The following is a 19,524-nucleotide window of genomic DNA, read 5'->3' as shown; positions in this document are numbered from 1 at the left end:
TCGGTTTCGGATATATCTGCTATTTTTTCATTTCCTTCAACCAAGTTTTACAATAGCCGTTATAAGAGGATTTAATATTTCTACACCAATAAATTAACTGTGTCTGAATTTTAGAAAATTTCTGACCAACATTCTGCATCACACTTCCCTCTACTCGTGCAATTTTGACCGGTCTGTTAGGGGTTGAAGGAAGTTTTTCTTTATTGGTTGTCCATAGATGAAATTTTGTACAACATTATGGGTATGTTTTGAAGTGAGTTTATTCACGAGAAATGTGAAGTTTCAAATTCTGAACAAATATGGGGCTTAAAACCTTGAAAAGTGGGGCTGACGGGTATCATAGAGGGCCGCGACGTAGAATCACCTACAAAAGCAAAGACCCACAGGATATGCGATCAGGTCGAACATGATGTGTGCCGGGTTGACAATCTTCAAAAAGGTTATGGATGGAAAAAAAAAACTTTTAGGAAATACTTGGTTCTCAGGCCAAAAGTGTACATCTGGTTGGTCATTTCAAGCCCGAGAAGTGCCGTTTCCGGTGATCTGGGGGGTATCAAAATAAGAAATTTTCTTGTACACTGCGCGCCAACCGATGGTGGCGCTCCGCTTAGATAGTAATTCGCGCCCCCCGGGTTTGAAAATCCTGGATACGCGCCTGTTAACGAACCCTATTTTACCCAACCGTTGCTGGCCTAGACAACATAAAATTGCTCATAGGCCAACTTCAAAAACCAGAACTTCCACTTTTAAGGTCCGTGCAGCCTCTCAAGAAAAAACAAGGTGTTTGTACTTTCAAATGAGAAGAAACATGCAATATACATAATTATCGTATAATTGTAACTTACATGCAGCAGTAATTGAATTCCTAAATATTCAACTGTGATTAATTATCTTAATTGAAAGTATAAAACAGTGGCTTAACTTAAATTACACCTCAAACAAGAAGGCCTAAATATGGGTCTTCGTCTTAACCACTCAAAGACATCCACCATGAATGGAAAGGGAAATGTGAACATTCAGGATGATGAGCTTGAAAATCTGAGGAAATTTAAGTTTCTGTGATCGTACATAAGTGATGAAGGAGAGAGAATCACAGACATCAAGACAAGCCAAGAGCATAGTTACAAATTGATCAGATGGAAGTCTGAGGACATAGGCTTGAAGCTGAAAGTGAAGCTCGCAAAGGGTATGATTTGGAGTGTTTTATTTGGCTGTGAAAGCTGGACTTTATCAGATGAATGGAAGTCTGAGGACATATGCTTGAAGCTGAAAGTGAAGCTCGCAAAGGGTATGATTTGGATTGTTGTTATACTCGACTGTGAAAGCTGGACCCTGGAAAGACAAAGGAGAAGGCAATTGAGGTTTTTGAGCTGTGGCTTTGGAGAAGAGTTATGAGAGTCAGCAGGAAAGAGAGGTGTACAAACTCGTCGATTAGGAAGAGAGTTGGTATAACTATAGAGAAAGGAATGTTTGAAGAATGAAGAAGAGGAAGTTGAGAAAGTATGATCACTGGAAGAGAAGAGGCAACAGCTTAGTTTGGGCAACTATTGAGAGAGGTGTGCGCAAGAGGAAGGCAAGGAAGAATGAAGCAAGGTTGGCTTGATAACATCAAAGAGTGGAGAGGAGGTTTGGTAGAGGCGAGTATTAAGCAGCTTCTGAGAGAAATGTCTACAGCAGTACGGCCCTTATAACAGGGCTACAGCAACCTCAACGTAGTGGATGAATCCAGCTGCATGGTAAACATTGCTGTAGTTACTTGAGAACACCGGTCAAATATAGTAACAATGTAATCCAATTTGATGTATCATTATTATAAGGAGTAAATGTTGATCACTTATTTTAAATGTTTGCATAATAAAATAGTATAATAATAACAGTATTAAGCTCCAATTATCTTTAATGGAAACACATATAGACTAACATTTATCTTATATCAGTTCTTTTGGTTTAAAAGAGCACAAAATAAAGCATACAGAAGAAAATCTCAAAATACTATTTAGTTCTAGTTGAGGTTTGAATTTCAGACACCGAAGTGACGGTGACATAACTTAACGGTCAGGGATGTAGCTACATGGGGTGTGGGGTTGCCCCCCCCCCCCCAGTAATTGGCTTGAATCTCCAATAGTTGAAAACCTATATGTAAACATTAAGATCTTTTTAATAAAAATCATAAAATGGCAGTTTGCAATTTATTTAGCAAATTTCATCAATTTAACAATTTGATAAATTTGACAATCAAAAGTTATTAAGTAATAAGAAATAGCGTTGTATTCTTCTTTAATAGAGTAAAGGCAATCGCCTTCTCTAATGAGCAAGTTCGTGGACACATCAAACTCTTTTGATTTACCTATATCAATGCATACATGTCCATACCCGGATCAATGAATTATCATTAACACAATGTTCCTCCTGTAAATGTGTATATCTTAGTTTGGTTTGTTTATAAAAATCCTTTCATTTAAAGAGATATGTCCACATGAAGCATTTTAAATTTATATGGTCACAAAAATATATATTATTCCCAAATTTTGATTTGAATTTCACTTTTGGTATATTTCCCTTCCCATGCCGATCAATTTTCTCGTTTTTATGTATTTGTTTAAAAATGTGTTTGCATGTAAACGCGACATGCACCCCCCCCCCCTCCATTCATATTTTAATGGCTTCGCTTAATGTTACTCGAATTCCTTCCAATGAAAGACTTATTAATTCGTAGCATGACAATTTACACGAAATATACTTTCGAAAATAAACTATCGCCCCGTCAAATTCCACGGCTTTAAGTCCGTCAGAAACTTGTTTTTTACCGTATGTGCTCATATATGTTGAAACTTCAACAAGCATTCTACTGCCAGGCTCGGAACATTTTCTTTCAAATTCACCTCTAAAATTGTAACCTACCTCGATGTCTGAAACTAGTTTGGAAGGTTAACATTTTTCATGAGAGTGTCTTTCAAAGTTTTTAAAGAAACAAGCATGCTAATATGTGAGCCAAAATTGATAACATATTTTCATATTTCATAGCATCTGGTCGTTTTATTGCAAATCTTCAAAGTGTCTGACTAGTTCCTCCAATTTTTCTAAGTCATCCTCTTTTGTAGATGGCTTCTGTTCTGGGTTGTCTTCCCCTATTAGTCGTGACATCATTAACAAATTAAACGGTAGGAGCAGGAACGCCCTCTTTTCACCATTCGGAAACTGAAAACAAAGAGAACGGTATAAAAATATTTTTCATGTGCAATGGTCGATTGTTTTAGCCTATGTTTCTGTAGTAATGTCTTTGTGATATGCTTTAAGTTATGTAAATCTGTACAACCTTTCGTTATCAATAAAACTCAATGTAGCACATAGTGATAAACGAAAGTGTGTATCGTAGGCTCGTCTGAGGACGTGTTAGATGACCTACCACCTGTAAAGTATTACAATATTTTTTATAATACTTGACGGAGCTGGCAGGAGGAATTTATGCGAAGGTGATGGCGTGTTTGTGTGCACTTGGTTTGAAAAAAGGAACTCCAAGTCGGCATTTCAAAAGGATCACCGGCACGTCCTCAGAAGAATTACATTGTTTAGGGATATTCTTAACGGTAGGTACGTGTCTTTAAACAACCGAAACAACAATGGATCCTCAGTCTGGATATAAAACAGACCTGTGTGTGTCTGTGATACCTGCTTGTAAACACGGTAACTCAAAAGTTCATGGTGGATTAACTGCATACTTGATATGTAGATCCAGCTTTATGAGTACAAGAACCCTGTTGAAGCTGGTGATGTTTACAGGTCATTTGTGGTCAACATATGTCAAACTCTAAAAACCTTGTGATAACTCAAAAAGCACATCCTTGTTGAACTTCACACTTGGAATGTAGATCCAAGTTTGGGAGTTACAAGAACCCTAATGATATTGATAGAGGTCAGTTCAGCTCAATTTAGTTTAGTGAAGGGGCAAAATCTTCAACAATACATAGCTAGACAGGAAATCAAATCTGCTTCAAAGAGTTGATTTCTCGAATTGCCAGTGGGTGATTTAAACACACTCAATTTGGCCCTTATCAATTTTCACACTAAGCTTCAAAGGATCAACAGCATATTATCAAATGGTCACAAAATTGGCTAAAGGGGTGGGTCAACAGGTTATCACAAATGGTCTCAAAATTGTCCTTATTCCCTGTAATGTATACTAGGTGACTCTGGCTTAAACATAATGATTGTCATAAGAATTTCTCTGGACACCACACGTCGTCGGTGCAAACATTGTAACGTTAAACCTCAGCGCTCCCTAATTTTCAATATTAAAGTGAAATTACTTTCGTGGATCCAAAACCTGTTATCATTGCGTGTACTATTATATTATGATGATCGTGTACTGTTACATTATTACCGTGTTGTAATGGTGAAAGTTATTAACTTCAATCTCACAGTCTATTACAAAATAAAAAAGTCTAATTTTATGCAGAAAGTCGTCCTTAAAATCAAGACGATACAAACCTCATCAATTATGACGTAATCTTCACTCAGTTCTCCGTGACAGACTCCTTTTTCATGTAAAAACATCACTGCTTTTTTTATGTCGTCTGTGAAATCCATGCGATTATTTTCAGTCAGAATGAAAGACTCTCTTTTTCTGAGATTGGCTAAGGAATATTTTTCAATCCCTGACGTTGTCATTGCAAGGATGATTCTGCGTCTTTTGAAGTCACTGCATACGCTCTTCATCAGATCTTCTGATTAAATTGAATGTGGAAAAAAAAGGGAGAAAAAACAGGTTAGTAATATAAAGAACCACAATACCATGCAAGGATTTTACTTTAATGAAGATCGAGAACAGACCATGTTCATTTCAAATAAAGTTATCCACTATTTCATATCATTATATGTGAACATGTTTGTGTTGGTAATACTCTCTGAGCTATAAGGGCTGAAGATGGAAACAACCATCATTAAGTTCATTCAAAACAATTACACAGTCGCTAATGATAGACCTTCCCAGGGCCCTCTCACACTCCCACAATTAATTAAGAGCTAACACAAAAGACTGCGATTGAGACAACATACATTTAACCTCAAACTAAGAGCCCACCACTGTGCACACCCGACTACTCTTCTGACTTCATCATATCCATTTTAATCCACTACCTTGTGGAGTTAAATGTACTCTGAGAAGAGCCGTAGCTAGAGGTTTTAGCGCACGGGTGCAAGAGTAGAAAATTGGGCCCCAATAATAATTATAATATTGTGAAATAAATTGATATTGGTTGTATAGGCTTTAAGCATATCCGTACCGTACCATGCACTGTTAAAATAAGTAAACTGTCTAAATAACATTATTTAAACCTGAATAACTATTGGTATTTTTTCATAGATAATATGAACTTTCTTACTTCTGAAACTGCATTACGATGTTTACAACTTTGTATACAACTTTACCATTATTATAAGTTGTATGGCTGTTGTATTTATCGCATACTGCTTAGTATTCTTATCCTCCAAATTGATCTTATAGCAGCATCTTGTTTGTTGCTGGATTTGTAACATTGTTTAAACTCGCAACTGCATTTTGTGTGCTTTTGCGTCAGTAAATATGTTAATAATAAGTCATGGGCGCAGATCTGTCTTGGATAGTGGTGAAGACGTGTGTGTGTTCTCTGATACTATCTTAGCCGAGCGCTACCATGGTTTCGCGCGTAGCGTACAAGATTTTTTTATGGCAAATATACCTCCCAGATTGCCGGAAATTACACTTTCCACACCCAATGATGCTCCCAAACCTCTTTAAATGTTAGATCTCATGGCTAAGAAATTTAGTTTGGGGAAATACATGGGCATCTGCAGGGACAAATAATCCAAGTAGACTTTTGTATACGATGGGTCTGGGGTCCTCTCCCAGAAAAAATTATAGACTGACGCAAATGAGATTTCCGTCCAATATTTAAAACTGTGGATAAATATAATAAATGAGAACTGCTGCATGTCATTTGCACAATGCTGGATCAAACTGCGCCAAAGTTCAATACAGGGGAATTTGAAATGCAGCATTTGGTCAAGACAAATTGGTGGGGACACGGAATACCGTGTCCCCACCACTGAAAAAGTTGGTGGGGACGCATCCCGCTGTCCCCACCAGGATCTGCGCCCATGATCAAACTTAATGTTGTCTGCTTCATTGCGCTCAATACTAAGGAGTGCCAAAGCAGATAGTTTCGCTCAACGTCGTGGTATATATTTTCCACCTTTCGAAATCTACTGCCTTGGAACTGTATACTGAAATACCCGAAATTTCTGTGACATGTAGTCATTACAGAACAGGATAAAAAAAAGAGAAAACGGTCGAAATGGACTGAAAAGAAATCATGGTCTATAAATTTGCCAATGAAAACAACTACATTCAGATTCTTATTACTGGAAAATATTCATGCCTGACGACAAATATCAATTTCGTCCTGTTTATCTAAAAAGTGCTTATTTTTATTACTCTCATTCTCCCATTTCGGCGCCCCCCAAACCCGGCGCCTGGGGCACGTGCCCCCCTTGCCCCCCACCCTAGCTACGCCACTGACTCTGAGAACAACATAATACCTTTTTTTGTTGATTCAAGAAGCTGAATAGAAGAGATGACCTCTGTTTCATTATAGCCCTGGCTAATTGATTTAACAGATGTATTGACTGACTTTCTTCGGGATGCGTTGACAAACACGGTGTATAAATATGGATTCAGCGCCGAATTAACTGGCATGATGAATACTGCAGTCCATGCATATATGACATCAGGAATTTCAACAGCACCAATCACAGATAGAAATCCCATAATGATGATTGGTAACCAACAAGCCATGTCTGTGGCGACGAGGAACACCATTTTAGAAGCCACTTGTAGCTGTTCTTCAACTTTTTTGCTCTGCCGTTTGCTCTTCATTGATCCCTGAAAAGCTACAGAACGACTCGCTTTTATGTATATGACGATATAACACAAAATCATCAACAGAAAACAGATAAAGTTGAAGAGCAAAAAGATCAGCACAGAGTACAGCCAACCAGGTAAGAAATCGTTGGTGAGGGGTAGTGCGAGACAGACACTGGATCTTCCATAGTAACTCACTCCAAAGTAATCAAAAGGTATCAATGGTATTGCACTGAAGGAAAATGCAAGAAACCAAACTACCCCAGAAACTACCAGCGTTGACTTAAATCTTAGTTTCTTTGAGCTAAACGGAAACACGATTCCTTGAAAACGGTCTGCAGTAATCACAGCCAAAAGCATCACAGATCCTTCACTGCCCAGAACAGACAGAAACCCTGCAAATTTACATAGTGCGCTAGTCTGCCACGTTTCCGAATATTGATAATACACAGAACGGAAACTGATGTCAGCGACACCGATGATTAACATGTACACTCCCAACAGAAAGTCAGCAATGGCCAGATTTGATATGAGTATGGATTGGGCTGGATTACGATTATTCGTGGGAATAATCTCCTTCCGATATATCCGCCAAAAGATGACACCTCCATTACCGAGGACGGCTGCCAATCCAAGAATCCACAAGCTGACCCGTAAGAACTTATTCTTCATGAGGTCCTGACAGCTTGAAAATTGACCAGCATCCGGGGTACATGTCTCAACTTCAGTGACAAATTTAGCCAGGCAACAGAAGAAAAATCTGTCGGAATATCTAAAAAAAAAATCAATTAAATTAACATCAACGTTGATTGGGGTGTGATCATATGAAGTCAGAAGTTTGCCAATGACATGCCTGTGATGTAGGCAATGTTATGTCGTAAGTTTTGTCACATCTTATAGGAAAAAAGCAAAATTGCTTCGGAAATGTCATAGTTTTTAAATTAACAAAAACATATAAAATACATACATTTCTTTGCAACGGAACGAGTTCTAAGCTATTAAACATTTAGCCCAATCGACTTGATTCGCGACCGGACCTTTCACTTACGAATATCTTCTAATAGGCTATAGGGAAGGCGAAATGTTCAAAATCAATTCTGGTATGTAAACGCCATTACCGCTACATGAAAGGGATATTCTTGTGCTGAAGGTTATTGCTTAACAAAGTTGCTGGTATTTTGGGACTTCTTTAAGTCAAAGCCATATCCTGATATAAGTTTGTTAGGCGAAGATGTAAAATTTAGTCACTGGAACACGTTTCATTCAATCAACCCTGCATATCTCGAGTTTCTGGACAAGATATTGAGATGGCGATTTCAACAAAACACTGAGGGATCTTTTATTCCTCGATGCCATATCAGTGTCACATTGTCTACAACTTGAGTATCTCTTTAGTCACTAAATTGAGTTATATATATGAGAACCTCGCGTACACAAAACAGACATCAACCATTACAAATAACGAAACTGAAAATGTTGGCGATGCATTACATTCTCTGTAACTTGACCCTTAAACTGCCGTCAGCGGTGGACAATGTTGTACTTACAAGTTCCCCAATGAGTGCAAACCGGTGAAGAGGTCGCTGCCGACATTTTCAATATGTGTTTCTTGAATATCCCTAGAAAATAAGAAGGAGCCGATAGGAATACAATGTTGTTTCAGTTATTTCATTTTTATATTAAGATCAATTACGACAACTATTTAGAATAAGACATAGGACAAAGTACGTATTGGAGGGTATGTCTCTTTCATGTTTATTAAAACTCACAATGTCCTTAGATGATAGAGCAATGAAAAAGGTTGCTGACCAAACCGCATCAGAGGATTACCAACAAGATTCCTGAAAATAATGGAATTTTAGAATAATAAATTGTGTGAAAGGTAAAATTTATGGTTTCTTGAAATGTGAACATGGATTGGAAAGTTTGACAGACATATATAAACCCACACAAACTAGATTGAAATGAAATTCACACATAAACTACCTGTCGAGTTAACTCTTCCTCATAATCCCCCTTACACATCTCCCTTTGACATTTACCATGCCCTGTGAATATAATGGAAACAATATATTATACTTACAGATACTCTAACTTCGAGAGTCCAATGAAACATTTTCTTTCGATCGAATAGATTTGGTTGTAAGATAGGATGCTGTTTGTAAAATGCAAGAGAAGCAACGTTTACAATATACTATCGATAAAGCATGCTTCGGCTTGACCAGCTTAAACGTTGGAATAGTCAAACAGAAATGAGAATGATTACCTGTACTAATAAACATAGTTTAGACTTATGAAAGTGATGTATAAATACTAACAATGTAATATACTAAACCGACTTCAGTTATACCCGCCCCCCTGCATTGCACAAAGAGTCACAGAATTACAATACTTCCAATATCAATATTTGACAAGTCATTTATGCATCGCCAATGTCAAGCAACAAAAAACATAATCCTTTCTTGTCCTTATCACAAAACAATGAGTTTAGACGTTGGAAACATTGTTCAGATAATGACGAGTTTTAATATACATGCGCAGTTACCAGTAATTGCCGACCTTTCGATTTTAGTGTATGATTCTGATTGAAAACGCTCTAGGAACTATTGAAACAATTATTGTTGCCTTTTGTGACCCTGCAGGAACCTGCCGTATTATGAACAAGCCATGTGGCTATATCCCTAGGTCTTTGAGGCAATGGTGAGGCGATAAAACGCAGAAAAAATGTGTTGGATGAACTTAACCGGTGTATACTTACAGAAATTTTAAGTTGATACTTCTCTCAAACTCTCCTGGGAGTATGATTTCTATGCCGTTTGATGACAAATCTCTAGAAAGGAATATTTGAAGATCATAAACTTCATACATCTTGTCTGATTAACTACACATGTAACAAGTACCTTAAAAGACAGAGCAATAAAGTATAAGCTGCATTATACCATTGCATTATATAGTTTATATTCAAATGTAAGGTCATACCATCCCCCTGTGATTACAACCACCTACTAAATGGATCACAAAGCTAAATAAGACAAACTCAGCCATTTTCATGAAGGCTTTTTTTTCCTGTCTTCGAGGCAGGTTCCAGCGATTTGTTTCTCCTCATTAAAGAAGGAGGTTCTCTCTCCAAACATATGTTTCATATGTATACTCACAGGTTCAGTAAGTAAGGATAGTTTATCAGATTAATGTAGACAGCACTCTTAATTGACATGTCTCCAGAAGCGTTAAATTTGAGAGATCTTGTCGTCCTATCGATGCGTTGGGCTCCAGACAACACTCTGTTTGTTATATGCAAATCAAATAAAAATATTAATTAAAAACAATGCATGCATTGGGACTAAAACTCACTTGGAAATTTTTTTTTCGAAACAAGGAAAATATATATTTCTGCCGATCTTTCATGTGGGTTGTGTCTGCATTTTAACTGGATTTAACTGGAACTGCATTGTTTTGATGCTTTATACCAATGTGATAATTTCTCCTAGTTTGAATGATGCCAAATGACAAATGACAGTAGCCTGTTTAAATACCTTCAAAGAATATTGCATTTCAAGTCTTGAAATCTAAACCTAAGTATGTTAGCCTTTTTAAGCATATGAGTTGCCAAATCTAAACCTAAGTATGTTAGCCTCTTTAAGCATATGAGTTGCCAAATCTAAACCTAAGTATGTTAGCCTTTTTAAGCATATGAGTTGCCAAATCTAAACCTAAGTATGTTAGCCTCTTTAAGCATATGAGTTGCCAAATCTAAACCTAAGTATGTTAGCCTTTTTAAGCATATGAGTTGCCAAATCTAAACCTAAGTATGTTAGCCTCTTTAAGCATATGAGTTGCCAAATCTAAACCTAAGTATGTTAGCCTTTTTAAGCATATGAGTTGCCAAATCTAAACCTAAGTATGTTAGCCTCTTTAAGCATATGAGTTGCCAAATCTAAACCTAAGTATGTTAGCCTTTTTTAGCATATGAGTTGCCAAATCTTAACCAAAGTATGTTAGCCTTTTTAAGCATATGAGTTGCCAAATCTAAACCTAAGTATGTTAGCCTTTTTAAGCATATGAGTTGCCAAATCTAAACCTAAGTATGTTAGCCTTTTTAAGCATATGAGTTGCCAAATCTAAACCTAAGTATGTTAGCCTCTTTAAGCATATGAGTTGCCAAATCTAAACCTAAGTATGTTAGCCTTTTTAAGCATATGAGTTGCCAAATCTAAACCTAAGTATGTTAGCCTTTTTAAGCATATGAGTTGCCAAATCTAAACCTAAGTATGTTAGCCTTTTTAAGCATATGAGTTGCCAAATCTAAACCTAAGTATGTTTGCCTTTTTATGCATATGAGTTGCCAAATCTAAACCTAAGTATGTTTGCCTTTTTAAGCATATGAGTTGCCAAATCTAAACCTAAGTATGTTAGCCTTTTTAAGCATATGAGTTGCCAAATCTAAACCTAAGTATGTTAGCCTTTTTAAGCATATGAGTTGCCAAATCTAAACCTAAGTATGTTAGCCTTTTTAAGTATATGAGTTGCCAAATCTAAACCTAAGTATGTTTGCCTTTTTATGCATATGAGTTGCCAAATCTAAACCTAAGTATGTTTGCCTTTTTAAGCATATGAGTTGCCAAATCTAAACCTAAGTATGTTAGCCTTTTTAAGCATATGAGTTGCCAAATCTAAACCTAAGTATGTTTGCCTTTTTATGCATATGAGTTGCCAAATCTAAACCTAAGTATGTTTGCCTTTTTAAGCATATGAGTTGCCAAATCTAAACCTAAGTATGTTAGCCTCTTTAAGCATATGAGTTGCCAAATCTAAACCTAAGTATGTTAGCCTTTTTAAGCATATGAGTTGCCAAATCTTAACCTAAGTATGTTAGCCTTTTTAAGCATATGAGTTGCCAAATCTTAACCTAAGTATGTTAGCCTCTTTAAGCATATGAGTTGCCAAATCTAAACCTAAGTATGTTTGCCTTTTTAAGCATATGAGTTGCCAAATCTAAACCTAAGTATGTTAGCCTCTTTAAGCATATGAGTTGCCAAATCTAAACCTAAGTATGTTAGCCTTTTTTAGCATATGAGTTGCCAAATCTTAACCTAAGTATGTTAGCCTTTTTAAGCATATGAGTTGCCAAATCTAAACCTAAGTATGTTAGCCTTTTTTAGCATATGAGTTGCCAAAGTAAAAATTCTTACAGCTGCCTAAGCTGACGTGGAAGACCCTGGGCATAATCTGGTTTCCATGGAGATGAGGTACAGTTAAATGAAAGACCTGTGCAAGAACAGCCGTCGAAACATCCAGCATCTGGAAAATCAATACATAGTTACTTGTATCAAAGAAAGAGAAAAGTTTATAAAATTTGACACATGGCAGAATACAACAAGGAGCACATACTCTGAAGTCTTGCTTAGTTTCAGCTCTCTGAAAGTTCAGATTTTTTTTACAGAATCTGCATGTGTGAACTTAGAACTCTAGAGGTGTGATACAAAAAGGTTCTTCCTGCATCCAGGTGTTTTTGAGGCCATAATGTCTGAAAAAAATCTATATAAAGAGGTACCAAAATTTCACCACTGTCTGCGAAGATAAAGGCTCACTCTTCCTATACTCCTAGGCAAAGAGCCTATACCGGCATGCCTATACTACCAGTAGTCGAGAGTGCACTACGCGAGTTTCGTAGTTCAATGGAACTAGCATTCCAAAGAGTAACAACAAAATAGACTCAATACTACTGAATCAACAACAGATGCTGGGAAGAATTGCTGCATTGGAAACCACACAAAAGGACTTGGAATTGAGTACTGGGTTCTGCTGTGGAGGTTATAAAAGCTGATTAATCTAAGTGTGTAGCAGAGACTCGAGAAACAACTACACGAACTGGATAAATTACATTTTGATCTCAAAGAATTCTGTCTTGGAAGCCCAGTTCAAAGTTGAGAGATACTCAAGGAGCTACAACCTACGGTTTGGAGACATACCTGCCAGAAGCAGGCCAAAAACATTGCAACTTGGAAAATGTTGTGATTGAAAATGCACACCTAACTAACTAATGTAATTTGACACTCTAAGAAGTCATACTATGCAAAACAGTTTGATGAAAATAGACACAATCTGAAAGAAACTTGGAAAGTAATAAATGCAATTGTATAGGGAGAAGCAATGAGTCTGGTAGAGATGATTTCAAAATAATCAAAAAAGGGATGAAATAACCGATGATATGGAAGTTGATGAGTGTTTCAATAATGATTTCTCTGGAATTGTACTAAGTTAGCTAATCGAATTACCCACGAAGATGCCTTTCTCCAGGTTCCTGAGTAATCCTGTTCCTGATTCAATGTATGTTTCTCCAACCAACTGCTACAGCGTAACTAGTATAATAAGTCAACTCAAAAAAGGTTCCTCACCAGAAACGGACGGTATCCTCACCAGAAACGGACGGTATCTCTATTAAAATACTTCAAGCTGCCTGCCCCAATTTCGTGATACCAATTACGTATATATACAATCTTTCTTTATCTTCGGGTATAGTCCCCATTATAATGAAAGAAGCTAGAGTTATGCAAGTCTTTAAGGCCGGAGATACTTCTGTCCTCTCCAACTCCCAATGTCCACCCCATTTCCATCCTATGTCCATCCTATTGTTGTAAAGTGATATTTGGGGCCTGGAGGGGCGACCTTGGGTGGAACGAGTCAAGCAAATGACAACAGAAAACCGGCCAAGTAAGTTTAGCTGCAATATATTCCTCAAGCAGTAATGGAAAGGATAGGAACAGAAACGAGCAGAGCAGAGCAGCCCCGGACCACAATCAGGTAGACTACTTTAAGGTAGGTACATTACAAAGAGACACATCGTCTATGAAACCTCTGAATCATCAGGAACCAGTCACTAACTTCTCCCACAAGGATGACAATAAAACAATATACTTTTACTCAACTTCTTGAATCGTTCTCAATCATGACTTCTCCAATGCAAAATAAATGATGAAGTGATGAACAAAGGAAATGGGAGCACATGTTCCCCAACCTACTGATACTGATCTCCTTAGAAACAGTGAGAAAAAGTACAAATACATATGCATCATCTGAAAAGTAACCAATCAAGAACAACATTTAACTCTGGTTTACACCATTCTCTAAGGGGTACAGATTTGTGGCAAGAGGTACCTGTCATGATGAGTCACATCCTGTTTATAAACTTCTCTAAGAGGAGCTCTGTCTCTAGGCATGGTGCTCTAAGGGAGGCCAGTAGGAAACTTACCAAGGCAGGCCAATTTGGAAAATATCCAAAACTACACTATGTCCATCCTATGTCCATCCTATGTCCATCCTATATCCATCCTATATCCATCCTATATAAAATATCCAAAACTACACATTACTACACTATGTCCATCCTATGTCCATCCTATGTCCATCCTATATCCATCCTATATCCATCCTATATCCATCCTATATCCATCCTATATCCATCCTATATCCATCCTATATCCATCCTATATCCATCCTATATCCATCCTATCAGCTAAAGATCCTAGAAGGTATCATGTATGCCAGGTTCACATGTTTTCGGAATAAGAATAGTATACTCTCCTCGACCAGTTTGGCTTTCGCAAAAATATTTCCACCTTCATGGCAGTGAGCTGAATTGTGAAGTATATCACAGATGGTTTTAATGATAAGGAAATTAGTATTGGTATAGTTGATCTATCCAAAGCATTTGACACAGTGGATCATAGAATTTGCTAAGTAAACTGAATCATTATGGCATTCGGGGACTTGTGTTTAAATGGTTTCATAGTTATTTGTTAGATAGAAAACAAACAGTGCGTATATAGAAGTTCTTCCAATTTTTCGAATATCAATCGTGGTGTACCCAAGGCTCCGTTCTTGGACCTCTGTTATTTCTTGTTTACATGAATGACATGTGTAACTGCTCATCTGTACTCTCTTTGATCTTATTTCCAGACGACACTAGTATCATTTATAAACATAAATACCACATATCTGTGATACGTAGAGTAAATACTGAGCTAAAATGGTTTCCCTATGGTTCAAAACCAATAAAGTATCATTAAATATTTCTAAAACCAAGTTCATGATTTGACATCCTTGGTAGTGTACACTTGGCACTGTTGAGTTATTCATTGATTGTAATAAAAACATTTCCTAGTTTATAAAGCCAAATTCCTTGGCATTTATATCGACTCCAACCTCACCTGGAAACACCATATTGATATTTTTGTTCTAAACTTTCAAGAGTAATTGGTATATTGTATAAAATCAACTATTTTGACTCATTTAATATCATTAAATCCTTGTATGATTCACTTATTCATTCGCAACTATCCTATTGTACTATTATATGGTGAAACACTTACTCTTCTTAATTGTATCGTTTACATATTTTACAAAAAAGGGCTGTTCGTATTTTGACTATTTCTGATTATCGTGCAGCAACCAAATCCCTTTTCTTCACTCGAAGGATTAATAATATTCTTGATATCTACAATTCACTAGTGCATGACTGTTTTCATGTTTCAAGTATATAAAGAAGCTCTCACCGCTTAATTTTGATATCTGTTTAAATTATAACAACAAATTCCATTCTAGGCCTTATAACACAAGGACATCTCACGATTTTTGCACAAATCTTTCTTGCAATGATATTGCCCATCAATTTTTTTATAAACTTTGGAATATACTAGATAACTATACAAAAGCTATAAATAGTATTTTCTTTAAAAAAAAAGGTTAAAGGATCACCTTCTAAATCATTATTGCATTTGTAAGTTGTTAATTATCTTTGTTTTTTGTAAACTATTATTGCTTGTAAATTGTTAATTACCTTTGTTTGTTTTTTCTTTGTTCTTTCCTCTATTGTTGTATTGTGTATATCTGTACTGTTTAACTTGTTTAAGGGGGACTGCTCGTACAAGCTATTGTGTTTTCAGTCCTCCTCCACCACCTTGTTTTATCTTGACTCTGTACTACTCCTCTCTTGTGTTTTCTTTGTTCTTTTCCTCTATTGTTGTAGTGTGTTTATCTAGTGTACTGTTTAACTTGTTTAAGGGGGACTGCTCGTACAAGCTATTGTGTTTTCAGTCCTCCTCCACCCCTTGTTTTTATCTTGACTTTGTACTACTCCTCTTCTATTGTTGAGGAAATTTACTCAAACTCGAACAACATAATCACAGACAGCGTTTGAACCTGTGAACTAGGGCCATAGGAATAATGTCAAATCAAACTAATGGGACAATGCATAGGATTAAAATAACCTGAAATGAATCATACCACAAAATAATTCATCATCATCCTCAGCACAATGCAGTAGTCCATCACAGATCTGGTCCTGATGAAGGCAGACTTGTTGATTGTGGCATTTGTATGACCCAGATGCACATGTGTAATGACCTATGATTATAAACAGTAATTAGTTGTTAAAGTAGATACTGATAGTAACTGGAATTAAAGCTTGAGACGAACAAAGAGTTCTGCTAACATCGCTACTAGTTTCTAAAACTGCGTCCTTATGTCAGGAAATATTTTCATCTTGATTTCTTGAAAACATCACACTATGCAATCGCTGTTTTGAGTCTTACAATATTGTAGTTCTATAGATTTTATAACTCCCGCTCAATAACTCTTTTCAAAGTTACCTAATGCATTTTGGGGAAATGACACAGAAGCAATAAAATCAAACAACCATGTGATTATGACGACGTTACGTCAAGTGTAGTATAGCGAGTCCCATGGAAAAGCAATATACACTGCACATGATCCAGCTGGCTAAAACTTGGTGAGCGACCTTCATTGTACTACTCTGTATCTGAACAGTGACTACACATAATCTTTGGCAAACTTTAAGTCAATCAAAACCACAGGGCTGCTTGCAAGTTCCAATATGTAAAGTATAGCTGTGTAATTATATCTTGTTGGGCATCATTGCCTGGCTAACATAAGGATGTAATGTGTAATATTGGACATTTAAAATAACCACCGAAATTCTAAACTTGATCCACTCTACAGCCTATTCCCCTACATCGAGACTGTAACTGTATGGTCTTGAAGATGTTTTACATCAAGGGAATATCACGAAAGGCTGATATGCTATGCTACATCTTATACGCCTACATCTAAACTAATAATATACTTACTACAGTTGATTTCATCCTCGCCTAACGGACAGTCCAAAACGTTGTTACATCGGTATCTTTCAGGAATACAGTAGGTATTTGGACACTTGAAGTAACCAACCGGACATTGAAAGGATTCTATAATTGAATGCAGGAATATATCTCCTCATATACCAACTGTGCATAATATATATGATTGCTGTCTGTTCACATTTGATAGAAATTAGAGATACATAATTCCCCACCATAACTTTAAAGCCTCGTTATACATTCCATTATATAACGCACACACATAATGAAAGCCTAACCCACCTCAGTCAGTTTTGTGTGTACGGCACATTGGACCAATCCAATAATTTAATGCTGGTCCGAGGCAGCTATTCATCACTGTCTTCCTCGAAATCATTTTCTGATTCATGATCCACGAAGTGCTTTTACCATAAGACTAATATAACCGTACATGTTCTCATTGATGAACAGAATCAATATCAAGAATTTTAAGTGCGGACTGAGCGCGGCCAGACTAGAATAGACCTTCGTAACCAGACGCTCACTTAAGGTACTCTTTGGATTTCTCTGTTGAGGACAGGGATTGCATTTTTAATTCCTTGCAACACTTAAGACTTATTTAGAATTTGTCTTGCCCATTGGTTGTCATATTTTTAAGTCGTTGACACCAAACCGTATCGGGCCTCAACCCCCGGAGATCGCTCAGGCTGTACCGGCCCTAGTTACGCCATTGGTTGTGAGGTCTAGTAAGGTTTGCACACTTAAGAATAGCTTGAACTGATCAAGATTTGGCCAGATTTAGCTTGGGTTTGTTTCAATCAAGGTAATTCAACATGTATTGCTTTCCGAACGGCAGTCGCCAATGGCTATGCAGTCCGCGATGGTTCCTGTCGACAAATGTCCAGTTACAACAAATATAGTTGCACGAATGTGGATCTTGAAGCTGATTTTCTACAACAGCATACAGTCGAGTTGTGTTTCCTCTTTTACATTCAGTCTTATTCAGTATTGCAGCGTGTCGCTGGCTTAAGATGAGCTTATGCATCTTAAGGCACGTAAGACAATGCATGTTAGACATTTGAATTGAATGGCTGATTCATTGAAGTCTATTATAATAGTAAAGGAAACGTTTCACTGATGGTATTGTTAATGAATCAGTTTAGCTTGAACTGTAGGCGCTCTTGTTGTCCTGACAACACTTGACAATATTTTTACTAATAAATGATCAAGATTGTTTTGTTACCGCAATCCTTTAAGTGGGAGGCGTCTCGACATCCCTTAGGATAGTTGTACTCGTCCATTTCGTGTATACATATCGTTGATGGAGGAACACATGCACCATTACGACATTGAAACTGTGACGTTTTATTGCACAATAGGAGGTCTTGCAAGTAATCTATGAATGAAAACAAGATTGAAAACTTCATTTCAGGTAAAATAAAATTCCAGATCTGTTTGCAGACCTGTAAATGATCCCCAAAAATGATAATGAAACATTGATCGACTGCCATACTCGTCACAAATTCATGTTTTGATGGAACCCCAGAATTTTGACGTTTCTTTAAATTTAAAGATGATTGACAGAGCTTATGATATGGCAAACAGAAATGGTAAATATCTTTCCTCCACTGGCTACAAAGTTACGTAGGAAGATTGCCAAAAAAGTAGGTACGGTTAAAATTCTAAGGTTTTAAAAAATAAATTAAAATAGCTAAAATATTTAATATATAACAACATATAATATTATCATTAATATATCAAATAAAGTTAACGATACAGAAACTTAGTTTTCGTTTTGTGTCTAAAATATATAGAAACTTAAAGTTTGTTTTATGTCTTTACCGCATGTTTGAGGTTCATCTTCCCAGTTCTTCCCTGGGCAGTCTCTATAACCATCGCATACTCTGTTCCCTGGGAGAAGTAAATTCGCGAAACAGCGAAAATTACCTTCAGACCAAGCTGTCAAAGAATAAGTTAAATCACTATTTTAATATTCCAATTACAAGTTCCTTGATACCTGTCAAAGCCAATTATAATAATGTCAAAAATGAATTAAATAGAACACGGCTAAAATTGTTTACGACACCCCTGATGAGTAAAATGTTCTCGCTTACAGGTGACGGGGACCTGATTTCATTCAATATCAATCAAATTAAGGTAGTTCGATTTAAACTATGTAAATAACAAAACGATAAACACTCTAAAGCCTTTTTTTCATCAAGAAACTTACTGCATTCAGTCTCATCAGAGTTATCCCCACAGTCATTTTTTAAATCACAGAGAGCAGTTTGAGGTATACAGCGCCCTCCCTGACAACGTACCTCATCATCGGTACAGTTAGGACGATCTGTTGACAAATCGGAGCAAACTATTTAAAATTGAAACAACTATTTCTTGTTTGCATCTATCGTCTCTCCTTAACAAAGTTGCTAGAATCGGTTGGATTTATTTCTATCAACGTAAGAGAATATATTTTGATAGAGTTGTTAGAAT

At 36.7% G+C, this 19,524-nt stretch overlaps 1 protein-coding gene across 9 annotated transcripts in view; it reads right to left on the bottom strand.

The window, feature by feature from the left end:
* Window positions 1-1,879: 1,879 nt before the first annotated feature.
* LOC139962700 (uncharacterized) overlaps window positions 1,880-19,524 on the bottom strand; it is a 110,089-nt gene continuing 92,444 nt past the window's right edge. For all 9 annotated transcript variants that reach the window (XM_071962896.1, XM_071962897.1, XM_071962898.1 and 6 more), the window contains 14 exons: window positions 19,262-19,378; window positions 18,874-18,990; window positions 18,275-18,427; window positions 17,044-17,160; window positions 16,181-16,300; window positions 12,088-12,196; window positions 10,054-10,179; window positions 9,657-9,728; window positions 8,982-9,053; window positions 8,668-8,739; window positions 8,446-8,517; window positions 6,577-7,670; window positions 4,489-4,724; window positions 1,880-3,198 (listed from right to left, as the gene is read on the bottom strand). In XM_071962896.1, coding sequence (XP_071818997.1) covers window positions 3,037-3,198; window positions 4,489-4,724; window positions 6,577-7,670; window positions 8,446-8,517; window positions 8,668-8,739; window positions 8,982-9,053; window positions 9,657-9,728; window positions 10,054-10,179; window positions 12,088-12,196; window positions 16,181-16,300; window positions 17,044-17,160; window positions 18,275-18,427; window positions 18,874-18,990; window positions 19,262-19,378 — 2,639 coding nt within the window. In that variant the 3' untranslated portion in view covers window positions 1,880-3,036. The remainder of the gene's footprint in view (window positions 3,199-4,488; window positions 4,725-6,576; window positions 7,671-8,445; window positions 8,518-8,667; window positions 8,740-8,981; window positions 9,054-9,656; window positions 9,729-10,053; window positions 10,180-12,087; window positions 12,197-16,180; window positions 16,301-17,043; window positions 17,161-18,274; window positions 18,428-18,873; window positions 18,991-19,261; window positions 19,379-19,524) is intronic.

The sequence above is a fragment of the Apostichopus japonicus genome, chromosome 21, assembly GCF_037975245.1.
Source record: "Apostichopus japonicus isolate 1M-3 chromosome 21, ASM3797524v1, whole genome shotgun sequence".
Lineage (NCBI taxonomy): Eukaryota > Metazoa > Echinodermata > Holothuroidea > Aspidochirotida > Stichopodidae > Apostichopus > Apostichopus japonicus.
The sequence above is the reverse complement of the archived record's forward strand: the minus strand, read 5'-3'. Positions and strand labels throughout refer to the sequence as shown.